General features: G+C 50.0%; 5 protein-coding genes across 5 annotated transcripts; 3 read left to right on the top strand and 2 right to left on the bottom strand.

Moving 5' to 3' along the window:
- Positions 1-27: 27 nt before the first annotated feature.
- Positions 28-1,538, bottom strand: EI90DRAFT_3049845 (SCA7, zinc-binding domain-containing protein). Its single transcript, XM_039059718.1, has 2 exons — positions 1,385-1,538; positions 28-1,318 (listed from the first exon to the last, which is right to left on the bottom strand). The coding sequence occupies exons 1-2, from the start codon at positions 1,389-1,391 to the stop codon at positions 336-338; spliced, it is 990 nt and encodes a 329-aa protein (XP_038918193.1). The 5' UTR covers positions 1,392-1,538; the 3' UTR covers positions 28-335.
- Positions 1,539-2,409: 871 nt separating this feature from the next.
- EI90DRAFT_452793 (uncharacterized protein) lies at positions 2,410-4,327 on the top strand. Its single transcript, XM_039067632.1, has 4 exons — positions 2,410-3,290; positions 3,345-3,453; positions 3,516-3,646; positions 3,705-4,327. The coding sequence occupies exons 1-4, from the start codon at positions 2,578-2,580 to the stop codon at positions 4,015-4,017; spliced, it is 1,266 nt and encodes a 421-aa protein (XP_038918192.1). The 5' UTR covers positions 2,410-2,577; the 3' UTR covers positions 4,018-4,327.
- A 723-nt stretch (positions 4,328-5,050) lies between these two features.
- On the top strand, positions 5,051-5,885 carry EI90DRAFT_2914920 (uncharacterized protein; the record flags this gene model as incomplete). The annotated part of the gene is made up of 2 exons (XM_039054535.1): positions 5,051-5,189; positions 5,245-5,885. Coding segments are annotated over 2 exons (780 nt in total), but the record flags the coding sequence as incomplete, so codon positions are not given.
- A 271-nt stretch (positions 5,886-6,156) lies between these two features.
- On the bottom strand, positions 6,157-7,957 carry EI90DRAFT_3049835 (uncharacterized protein). The gene is made up of 4 exons (XM_039059717.1): positions 7,434-7,957; positions 7,089-7,367; positions 6,683-7,032; positions 6,157-6,611 (listed from the first exon to the last, which is right to left on the bottom strand). Exons 1-4 carry the CDS (start codon positions 7,823-7,825, stop codon positions 6,433-6,435), a joined length of 1,200 nt encoding a protein of 399 aa, XP_038918190.1. The 5' UTR covers positions 7,826-7,957; the 3' UTR covers positions 6,157-6,432.
- A 74-nt stretch (positions 7,958-8,031) lies between these two features.
- EI90DRAFT_3121121 (ribonuclease H-like domain-containing protein) lies at positions 8,032-11,198 on the top strand (the record flags this gene model as incomplete). The annotated part of the gene is made up of 10 exons (XM_039063371.1): positions 8,032-8,391; positions 8,447-8,524; positions 8,583-8,827; positions 8,887-9,229; positions 9,290-9,392; positions 9,453-9,543; positions 9,613-9,951; positions 10,002-10,369; positions 10,416-11,075; positions 11,140-11,198. 10 exons carry the CDS (start codon positions 8,032-8,034, stop codon positions 11,196-11,198), a joined length of 2,646 nt encoding a protein of 881 aa, XP_038918189.1.
- Between the last annotated feature and the right edge of the window lie 30 nt (positions 11,199-11,228).

The raw sequence follows: 11,228 nt of genomic DNA, 5'->3' as shown, positions 1-11,228 counted from the left end.
ATCACTTCCCGTGCATGCGGCGCCCACGTTCGATCGATCATACTGTCTGATAGATATTGCTAACGAACCATCACATCACCCTGGGCCACATTCCTGCTCAATACCGACACTATAAACAGAGAACTGAGCAGTCCATTGACGATCGATCAACTGATTAGCAAAAAAGAACGAAATATGCATGAGGCCGTCTACCTCACAAAACAAATACACGAGTCCGATTACAAATGTACACGTACGCTTAAACATGATACATCATCGAACAGGTCGAAGACGGGGTATACTGACAGCCCGGTAACGAAATCGAGAAAAAAAATAAACAAAAATGCAACGAGAAGCTACGCAGCAGAGGCCGAAGCAGTAACAGTAACGACACCAGTGATAGCGCTGCTGTTGGTACTAGCAGATACCGCAGCAGGACCATTTGAATTTCCAACACTGGTGGCGGCGGTGGCGGTGGCAGAGTTAGCAGGTCGAGGGAGCGCTTTCAAAAGGATATCGGCGCAACATCGAAGAACTTCGTTTCGGGCAACAAAGTAGTGCGTTGTGTTCGTCGGACGAGCGAGTGGGGTTGGCCCACCTGCCAAGTTCTGAGATGCAGCAGTGTTCGATGCGGCGCTTCCGCCCTTTTGGCCAACCAAAATGCCCCCGCTTGCCGAGGTACCGGAGGGAAGTACAGAATGTGGGAAGAGGGAGTAACCGGGAGGGGCGGAAGTTTGCTGTCCAGTCCGTTTCGATCTCGATACCGCGCTGACGAGCTTGTCAATTTCGACGTCTGAATCAAGTTCCGCAATTTCATCTTCGTTCATCGAGTCCCACTCGCCTGGCGCAGATCCATTGGCGCCGCTACCTGCGCCAGCTGTACCTCCTGCTCCGCCAGACCCAGAGGTGCCCGAACCTTTCTTCCCGCCTGTCGCCCCGGGTGCGGAAGGAGCGGCCGGCTTTTTCTTCTTCTTCTTCGGCTGAGGTAGTGCATGTGCGGGATCGTTGGGATCGATCAGCCCAGCTCGAATGTCAGCCTCCCTTTTTTCCATTCGCTCCTTTTCCCGTAACTCCTTCCGTTCCTTCTTCGTGAGCCCGTCCTTACCAACACCTGGCACACCCGGCTCCTTCTTTTCCTTCGGCTTTTTCGGGACAGGTTCAACGAATTTGGGGTCGTGAATGCGACGATATTCGAGAAGGAGTTCGTCAAAGTTCTTCGACCGACCAGGAAGTTGTCGTTTGGCATGCATAGAATGAACTTTGCAAGTGATGCGTCGTTGGCAGACGGCGCCCTTCTTTTCATCATATACACCACATCGAGTATCGAGATCAAGGGGCCCTGTGGCCAGAGGAAGCAGCTATATGATGCAGCGTGCAGCAGGAATAAAGTGGGACAAAGACCTACCTTTCATCTTTGGGACTTTGGCATTCTTGCCTGTAGGGTTTTTAGATGCAGCTCCCGTTTTCTTCTTTTTCTTCGCATCGGGTGCCGCCGCAGGCTCCGTCTCATCGGCTTTCCGTTTCTTCCCACTAACGTTCCCCGCAGCGACATCGTTACCTGCGGCTTTGCCTAGTTTGAACAATGTTACGAATGAAACATGGGATGCATTCCCCTCACCATCGTCATCCTTGTTTGGCTTTGGTGGGGGTTTCCTGCATTCTCCATTGCGTATCCTTTCACAGTTACCAGCGTGCTCAGCCAGGGAGCTTCCCAAGATCGGTTTCCCACAGTCGGGACATTTTATGGTGGGCACTTCAGGAATTAGCGGTCGGGCCCCATAAGTGTTCATGTCTGTGGAGGGGAGCCATGTCGTCGGAGGCGAAGGAAGGTCGACGATAGGGATTTCTGTTACAAGCCAACAGGCCCAGAATTAAATGAACACAAGTTTTCGAGGATTCTGAATGTTAGCGTGTACGGTATAGCGAGATGACATTGAGCAAATCACCGGGGGATGATTCAGATGATGAATCTACTTCTTCGTCAATGTCGTTAAAGCTAAAGGGAGGCAAGTTCACCGGGGAGCCCTGTGGTTTGAGCTCTATTGCCATCCCTTGCTGGGATGCGGAGCGTCTCCGGAGAGGAGCACTCGGAGCCGCAAGCGCCTGTGAGAGATCGTCGAGTGAGGTTCTCGGAAGCAAATTTCGCTTCCAGCTAGTAGACCCATCCTTTCCCAGATTCCAAACGTCAGTGAAGTGACGACTAATTCGGGATGTTGAGGACTAGAGCCAGCTCGTCGGTGACAATGTCTGGTAGGTGCTATCTTGCCTCTTTGGTTCTTCTATGTTTATCGTCAATTATTGAAGTTGTTTTACAGTGCGAAGGTCATTGGTGGCTGCCAAATCTCTCTCTCGGTCATTCGCCACTGTACAAGACACCCCCGTTCGTCATTACGGTGGTTTGAAGGACCAGGATCGGATATTTACCAATCTATATTCCCGTCATGATCATGGCATTAAAGGCGCGTTGTCTCGAGGCGATTGGCACCGCACCAAAGACATCCTTCTCAAGGCGACACATGGATCATCGACACGATAAAGAAGTCTGGTCTACGTGGGCGTGGAGGTGCTGGGTTTCCCTCCGGTCTGAAATGGTCCTTCATGAATAAGCCTAATTGGCAGGCGGATAAACGTCCTCGCTACTTGGTCGTCAATGCTGACGAGGGCGAACCGGGTACTTGCAAAGACCGTGAGATCATGCGAGGCGATCCTCATAAACTCATCGAGGGGTGTCTCGTTGCTGGGCGTGGTATGAATGCCAATGCTGCGTACATTTACATTCGTGGGGAGTTCTACCAGGAAGCCAGTCACGTCCAACAAGCCATAGATGAGGCCTACAAAGCCGGCCTCATCGGCAAAAATGCTTGCGGGAGTGGCATGGCGTTCGATGTTTACCTTCATCGTGGCGCTGGCGCGTACATCTGCGGCGAGGAGACCGCACTTATCGAAAGCCTGGAAGGGAAGCAGGGGAAACCTCGTCTGAAGCCACCGTTTCCAGCTGACGTCGGTCTCTTCGGGTGTCCGACCACTGTGGCCAATGTTGAGACTGTTGCGGTAGCTCCTACCATCTGTAGACGAGGTGGAGAATGGTTTGCTTCTTTCGGCAGGGAGCGGAACCAGGGCACCAAGCTTTTCTGTGTATCTGGGCATGTCAACAACCCATGTGTTATCGAGGAGGAAATGAGCATCCCGCTAAAGGAGCTTCTGGAGAAGCATTGCGGTGGCGTTCGCGGTGGTTGGGATAACTTGTTAGGAATAGTGCCCGGTGGCAGCTCCGTTCCGATCCTGAACCAAAAGCAATCGGGCGAGGTTTTGTAAGTTCATTTCCATCTTCGGAATCCATCGTTTTGTTCAGAAAAATACGCTAGAATGGACTTTGACTCGTTGAAGGATGCCGGCTCGGGTCTTGGCACAGGTGCCGTCATTGTTATGGACAAGTCAACGGACGTGGTTGCCGCCATTGCTCGCTTTTCTGACGTAAGCACCTTCCAAAATGTCCCTTCTCTCATATACTTATCCTCATCTCTCTCTCTTTTCAGTTTTACAAGCACGAATCGTGTGGCCAATGCACACCCTGCCGAGAAGGCACAACGTGGATGATGAACATGATGCGCCGCTTTGTTGAAGGAAGGGGTCACCAGCGCGAGATTGATATGCTTTTGGAACTGACGTGAGTTTCCCCCTTGATGGGGAGGTGCAGAATCACTCATAGCATGGTGTGTCATTAGCAAACAAATCGAAGGGAGAACAATTTGCGCTTTGGGTGATGCTGCCGCATGGCCTATTCAAGGTTTGATGAAGAACTTCCGTACGTCGCGTTTCTTTTTTTTCCTTCTGGTGTTGTACCAACTGGCCGATTCTTCCTTTTTTATAGGACCAGAAGTGGAAGCTCGCATCGCGAACTTCAGAAGAGAGACAGGGCCTGTTCTCTTTGGTGGTCGCATGGTGTCTGATGTGGACAAGAGATTAGCTATACCCGATAATATGGGTCTCTATTTGGACGACGCCACACCCAATAGACAGGATGGGGCAAAAGTGTAATAAACTTCATCTATATCAAGATCACTATATTAGACTGCCACACGCAGCCATTGCTATTATGGACAATTTTTATCCAACCATGCAGCAACTCCATCTTGGTAGAGCCAAACAGAAAAGGTGAATGAAAACGGAGGTTGGATATATAGTGCAGAGGGCGGTATCTCGTCATCGTGGCCCTCGAGTTTCCGGCCGGGAGATGAATTTATACAGCAATGCTCTCCCTTGGTATGTGCTACCGAAGAATTGTTTGCATATGACGATGGGCTTTAGATTGCAGGCAAGGGACCTCGAACAACACTTCTTTTGACTGGGCCTGTATCATGAAGTATCAGCTGTTTCGGAAGAAGGACCTGGAATATCAGAAAAAGTTGTCTGTCAATCAGTTTATGGGAGTCCTTGGAGGAAGGGAAGGGAAGGCGAGGTGTCTGAAAGTAGAGTAATCCAAAAAATTAAAATCCCTCGCCCTTCTGGGCAAGTACAAGTTCGATGCGTGAATGGGGTCGTTATCCTCCATTCACCACCTGGTGAACTTCTTCATCGAAAAAGACAATGCGATGTTTGCTTTTGCTGAAACGATCCTGTCCGCGTTCACTCAGGTGCTCTTAGGGGGGGAGGGGGGTCAGTGTAGACAATATGTCGCGTAAGGGTTCATTGGGCAGAACGTTTTTTTTTGCGAATCGAAGCCGAGGTGTCCCTCGTTCCGAGAGTGTCGAAGAAGGCCGGTAAGTGCCGAGTCGAGTCTGAAAGTCGTCTTAATTTCTCTGGTGCCAATGACTGGTGCCAACAACGCCCTACCTGAGGATGCTGGCACCATCATCTAGCTCACAACAGTCCCACGTTTCAACCCCTCATCCAAGTCTCTTGCGACCTCCCGTATTCGCTTCCAGGTCCCGCCTCGTCGTCAAATTCAGCTACCCTCTTGCATCGGCAGCATCCGAGAAGCTCATTGTCGACTCTACTGGAGAAGGATGATACGTGGGTTTGGAACCACCTGCCACGGATCTTGCATGCGCAGGATATTCGAGGACCTGTCCAAGAGACCCTCTCATCTGTTCTCGGACAGGACTATGAAAGGCGTGTCCTGAGAGTGCTCGTGCAAGAAGGGCTCCACCCCATCCACCAATTCACGATGTCATCTGTGGTGGCAAGCGTATACCGGAATATCCTGGAATGTAAGCCGTCATGGGCTCGTTCTTTCTCATCAAACTAAACCATCTCTTCTCTCAGGTCATCATTGGGTGTGCAACATTCCAAGGGTTCTCCATCGTAACATAAGTCTCGATAACATTATGTATCGAGAAACAGATGGGAAGGTCTGTGGTGTCTTGAATGGCTATGACCTTTCCATTGAGAATGACAGTGACTCGAGAGCCCCTTCGTCCCGACATCGTACAGGGACGAAGCCATACATGGCAACGGACTTCCTCGAATCTACGCCTTTCCCTCCACATCCGTATCATGACTTTGAATCCCTCATCTATGTCATCATCGCCCATACTGCACGCTACCAAGGAGGGAAACTGATGTCGAATCCTCCACTTCAGAAGTGGTTTGACTCGGATTCTGAGAGGTTGAAGGATATCAAGGCAGGCCTTATTTGGACATATCCAGTCCCAGACCCTTCACCGGACTTCCAAGAATTCCGTCATTGGACTACTCAAATGTGCCAAGCCCTCATGATGGGCAAGATGGATAGGGTGAGGCGTCTCAGTGCGGGTTGGGGTTGGTTGCATCCTAATAAGTCGGAAGGGAGTGCAACAGACAGTGCCCCAGGATCACAGGAGGAAACCCTTGGAGGTCACTTGAGATATGAAAGGCTTGAAGAAATAATGGGTAAGGACGTTGGATCACCTGTGTGTCTGAGATAGGCAACGTGCACAAATAATTACTCTCCGGATACAAAATATCCTCCCTCCCGCGACACAGCACCGTTTGACCATTTCTAGGCCCTAAGTTATGTAAATTACATCCTAAAGAAGGCCTTCTAGGCCGTTGAGTTTTAATATCTCAGCTCGGTCAAAATGGGATCACAAAAACTGTTGGTGTAAAGGTTGTGGAAGTGCTACAAATGCCTCATGCACTCCCGGTCCGTCAAAAATACGCATATGCTGTATCTGGCTATATTCTTCAACATGCAGATACAAAACCTGGCCGCAAGCAAGGTCAGGGCGGCGCAGCAGCCATTTCCAGTACCACCGTTTGCGAACACAAATACAACCAGTTCCGTGCTTATGTTTATAGATTATATGTATGAATAATCTGATCGTACAGTGGGGGTTCTGTGTCCACCAAGATGGGAATGCAGGAAGAGTCCATGTTTGAGTCAAGGAAAATAGAAGGGATGAAATGTGCCCAAAGGGTGATGACAGTGCATAAACAAGGCAGAGCGGACGCAATAGGACCTGCATGCGGCAACTACGCACTCGAGGTGGGAAGTTCTATTGGGCAGTTAACATTTGAGATAGAGGTGGAAGTTCGCGGGGGGTTGATCAATCCTCGGATGTGCAATGTCAGGAGGATGAAGAGGTTAAGCCCTGGTCTGTTCCCTGAAGGGTAGAATGTTGAGCTCTTGCAGGCGTTATGAACCAAGGCCCCTGCGTCATTGTATAATGCATAAGTACGGCATTCATCACATAACGCATCGAAGCGGTAGGATGACTCTTACATGTCTGATCAGAAGTATTGTCCGCAGCGTAATTGAACCTAACATCGATGTTTAACTGCTTAGTTTTCCCAGGAGATCGCGTGAATCCACCCGTGTCTCCGGTAGCAATTAGCTTGTTTGTGTCAATCAGATAAATCTCAGCGTGAATATTGTTGATGTGGATAGGAATGATATTTCCACCGGTGTCCATCTCAAGGTCGAGAGCAGCCGGGAACGTGAAATTAGCTACTGGCCCATTGGTGAAACTGGGGACGGGGACATTGGAGCCTTGTTGCGTAGTCAAGGGCGAATTGGGATTTGAGCCGAAGGAGGGCACTCGTGGGAGGAAGAGCGCCAGTGATACAGCAATCCTAAAAGATATCCCGCTCAGGTGTCGTATTATAATGAAACGAGAACGTGCACTTACAGTATGACCAAACCGAAAGTGAACCACACAATCACTTTCCTCGTCAGCCATTTCTTCCCGAAGAGTCCCCTGCGATCACTCGTCCATTCTTTCCACGCCAATCCCCGTCGGTATGACCGCTCCTCCGCTCGCCCCCGTGTGCTCATCGCCCAAAGCTCATCTTTTCTCCATTCAGGGCCGAAGGCTGGGACCGTGACCATTTCAACAGGTCCATCAGACGTCGTCGAGGCCATTTCATCATAACGACGTTTTGTACTATCTGGCGTGAGGGCTCGGTACCTAGGAGCATATAAGTGAGTTAGAAGGGAGATAGATGTCACGGCAGTACACTAGGAGAGAGCCCACCCTTCACGCGTGGAAGCCATGATCGCGGTACTGAGATTCCCAGCACCCAAGTACCTTGGGCCGCTATTATTGAAGTCAGCATACACATCCCATCCAGTACCTGCACCAGTTTCCTCATCACCCATTTTCACGGGCTCTGTGCGGGGGTTTCCAGGGGGCGGGTCATAAGATGAGATCCTAGCCATCGAGGGCGGATATGTGTCTTGTTTGCCACCAGAGGATTGGCCTGGGGTGCGGGAGGGAGCATCGCCTGGAGAGTAAATGGGTGGCGAGAATGGATCGTCTTCCGGGCTTAATGGTTCATACGTTGAGTGTGCCCGTGTCGGTGCATAAACAGAATCTGTTTGGCTCCGCGTTTCCACCGTACGCGAACGACGCTTCGCAGGATCCATAGCGATCAAAAGCGCTGGAGAGACTTCCCTCCTTGGCGTTACAGTTAGGTAGGACACCACAACAAGACCGAGGCCGATGAGGGATGTGCTTTGTACCCAGAATTTGGCCTTTACGTTTCAGTGGCATGCGCGGAATTCTCCGGGCCACGGGACTTACTCGAAACCTGGCGCCGTCGACAAAACCGTGGCCCTTTCTCGATTCGCCGATGAGTTCACGTTCTGGCAGTAGTGATGATGGCGGGGAGTCGTCAGCCCCACATCCATCAAATCAGTCTACTTTCGACGAATACCAGACGCGTGTACAGCAGGTCGCGTTGAAGGCAACTAAGCAAGCGTTTATACTCCCGTTCGACATAGGTTATCAGCGTGCAGCAAATAAGCAATTCTCCTCGGATTTAGACATTGTCTCTGCCCGCATCATGTCTCTGACGGACAAGCTCTTGAGATTTTCCTCTGACACCCACATTAGAGGAAAAGGCAGAGCTCGGATAAAGGAGGAAGAGGATTTGACGCAAAGATATGACACAAGTGTTCTCGACGTTGTAGATCATCTGTATGAAATTGCTGTGAATCCCTTTCTCGTTCAATGGCTCCTTCGCCGTTTTCACCCCATCCACACAGGACAGCAATATCGACGACTTCACAGGGAGCAACAAACCCGCCGCTATTCCCATAAATGCTCCTACACGAAAATCCAATGTAAGTAATTGTTATTCCGATTTTGTTACACGTTAAGTCGCAGGTATACTTCATGCAGGAGCAAACACGGGGAAGAGTTCCAAAACCAAAAGCATATCTGGATAAGGGGCCATTACACCATTCGCTTATTCACGCCGCAGATATACCAAAGCCTCAGCTTCACTTCAATACACCTGTCAATACTGCCAATGATTATGGCCCTTGGAAGCCCAAAATTGAGATAAAATATCACGCCTCTGTTCCACTCGACTACATTCCCGAACCAAATTCTGAATCCTTGGATACTCAAGAGGATTTGCGCATGTACGACTCACATAGCTCCAGTTTTACATATGCGATTTCATCTCACTGTGACTTTATAGCGCAGCTCTCCATCCTTATCATTACGAAATAACCCATCTGCAATATCCGGATCACATTTACAACCCCCCTGAATCTCCCGTGAAACCTACACAATCTCCCTTTGAAAACACCCCGTTCAAATTCGTATCCACTGTCGCGGAGTTGGATGATATCCTCGCTGCTTTAAAAACAGTCCAAGAGATTGCCATCGATTTGGAACACAATGACCTCAGGAGTTACTATGGACTCGTATGTCTAATGCAAATCAGTACCAGGGAGCAAGATTGGGTTATCGATACACTGGCCTTGAGAGTGGAGTTGTCTGTGCTGGGAGAAGTATTTGCGGACCCCAAGATCACTAAGGTAATTTCTCAGAAGAATTCGTGTAGAGGTGCCAATAATAATGCTTTGAAATACCATCAGGTACTTCATGGCGCCTACAACGACATCCTCTGGCTACAACGGGACTTGGGGCTTTACATCGTGAATATGTTTGACACCTACCATGCCTCAGTCCGGTTAGGAGGTGGGCTACCACATGGTGTATTGGCTCTCTAGACTCACGCTTTTTGGTACGAATCTACAGGATTCCCTAGAAACGATCTCGGATCCTTGCTGCGACATTTTTGCGAATTCGACGCTGACAAGAGGTATCAGCTTGCTGATTGGCGTATAAGGTACGCTGAAATCCTATGGCATTCATGTTACGCATTGATGGGCTGATGCAAACTGTGGTACCGTTCAAGACCACTCCCAAGCGAGATGCTATTCTATGCCCGCTCGGATACCCATTTCCTATTGTATATTTATGATTCGCTCCGTAACTTACTCCTCCGTGAGTCTCGGCAACAGAAGTCTTCAGATCCCAATGAAGCCCTTGCCCAAGTGCTGCTTGAGTCTTCGCAGACATCGCTCCGGCTCTACCTGCGTGAGTCTTATGATCTTGAGACAGGCATGGGTGAGGTGGGATGGGCCACATTGCTAAGGAAATCGTCCACATACTTGGGAAGGATTGCAAAGAACGTTTTCATTGCATTGCATGCATGGAGAGACAAAGTTGCAAGAGAGCTTGACGAAGGGACTGAGTAAGTCGATTGAGAGTGATGTTACCGATGAAATGCTGATATATGCTCAGATTTATCGCAGAGAACCGCCAACTTCTGAAAGTCGCCTCAATGTTCCGTGCTCAAAGTTCTCAGCGGCCTCACGATGAAGCGTCTTTACTTTTGGCCCTCGCTCCTCCTCGGCCTTCTCCAATTGTTCGTGATCGAGTCTCGGAGCTATGGGAGATTGTTCAGAACGCTGTTTCTCAAGAGTCCGAGGAGGGCACGGAAGAACAACAGTCGACTAGTGCTCCAGGTGCCGCACCCAACAAGTCTCACTCCATGATGGGTGGTATTTCGGAAATTAGTTCTTCTGTTCCTCCGAATATGACCCAACATACAACCAGTTTCACAATTCCCGACTTATGGTCTGCACTTTCAGCCGCGGAAGGTAGGAAAGGTACGTGTCTTGGTTTTTTCGGGAATACAGACTTACATAACGCTAGACGACCTGCCTGTCGCCGTGTCGTCGTCCATGTTTGGAACCGCCCCGTCCAGTCTTCAGTCAACGGGTGACACCCAACCGTCGATCACAACATTCTCCAGCTCCTTGTTTGGAGTCGCAACCGCTCGATCTCCCTTCCATGTTGACAATCGTGCAAATTTTGTGTCGATCCAACAAAAGATCCATAGCAGTCTTGTTGTTCCCACCGTCAGCCCTGTCACGGCTCGAGCGGAAGATGCCCCTCCACTTGGCGAGCTCCCGGATCCCAACAGTCTCGTCATGCCCGCGGAAATTCCCTTCGTACCGGCCGCACAGCGAACAACAATCAACGAGGGATCGAAAGCAGCCGCCCGGAATCCAAATGCTGGCGAAAAAATCGTCATTCCTGGTCGCCCAAAGTGGAAGAAAAAGAAGAAACGCAAGCTTGCTGACACAGGAATCGAAAGCGAACCAAACCCTGCAGCACCTGATACAGAAGGCGCTCCAGAGATGATTGTCAATACTGAAAGAGTCACACAACCTGCCGACCAACAAGCCACCATCGTGCCATTTGATTATGCATCCGCTCCGAACATTCTGGACGCAGGTGATGATGGGCCACAGCCTTCATATTTCAGGAAACAAAAGTCGAAGGGTAGCAAGGACACAAAACCCAAGAAAGGTACGTAATGAAACCCCGGCTCTCTGCCCCCTTTCACTCAGGCATTGGATATGAAACCTCTTAGGGCGGCTGGGTCGAAAGCCAACAATGAAAGCTGGCAACGTGTCGGTGTCATTTTCGTAAATAAACCTTATTTTATTGCCAAGGTGGGCA

This window comes from Cantharellus anzutake (genome assembly GCF_015039405.1).
Source record: "Cantharellus anzutake strain C23 chromosome Unknown EI90scaffold_15, whole genome shotgun sequence".
NCBI classification, from domain to species: domain Eukaryota; kingdom Fungi; phylum Basidiomycota; class Agaricomycetes; order Cantharellales; family Hydnaceae; genus Cantharellus; species Cantharellus anzutake.
This window is presented reverse-complemented; position numbering and strand designations above follow the sequence as displayed.

Excerpts from the sequence above, each read along its gene's own strand:
- EI90DRAFT_3049835 (XM_039059717.1), bottom strand. The coding sequence starts at position 7,825 with ATGGATCCTGCGAAGCGTCGTTCGCGTACGGTGGAAACGCGGAGCCAA. Across the intron at positions 7,368-7,433 it reads ATGGCTTCCACGCGTGAAGG|GTACCGAGCCCTCACGCCAG; the intron begins GTGGGCTCTCTC and ends ATATGCTCCTAG. Across the intron at positions 6,612-6,682 it reads CAATACTTCTGATCAGACAT|GGGCCTTGGTTCATAACGCC; the intron begins GTAAGAGTCATC and ends ACAATGACGCAG.
- EI90DRAFT_452793 (XM_039067632.1), top strand. The coding sequence starts at position 2,578 with ATGAATAAGCCTAATTGGCAGGCGGATAAACGTCCTCGCTACTTGGTC. Across the intron at positions 3,291-3,344 it reads AAGCAATCGGGCGAGGTTTT|AATGGACTTTGACTCGTTGA; the intron begins GTAAGTTCATTT and ends AAAATACGCTAG. Across the intron at positions 3,454-3,515 it reads CCATTGCTCGCTTTTCTGAC|TTTTACAAGCACGAATCGTG; the intron begins GTAAGCACCTTC and ends CTCTCTTTTCAG.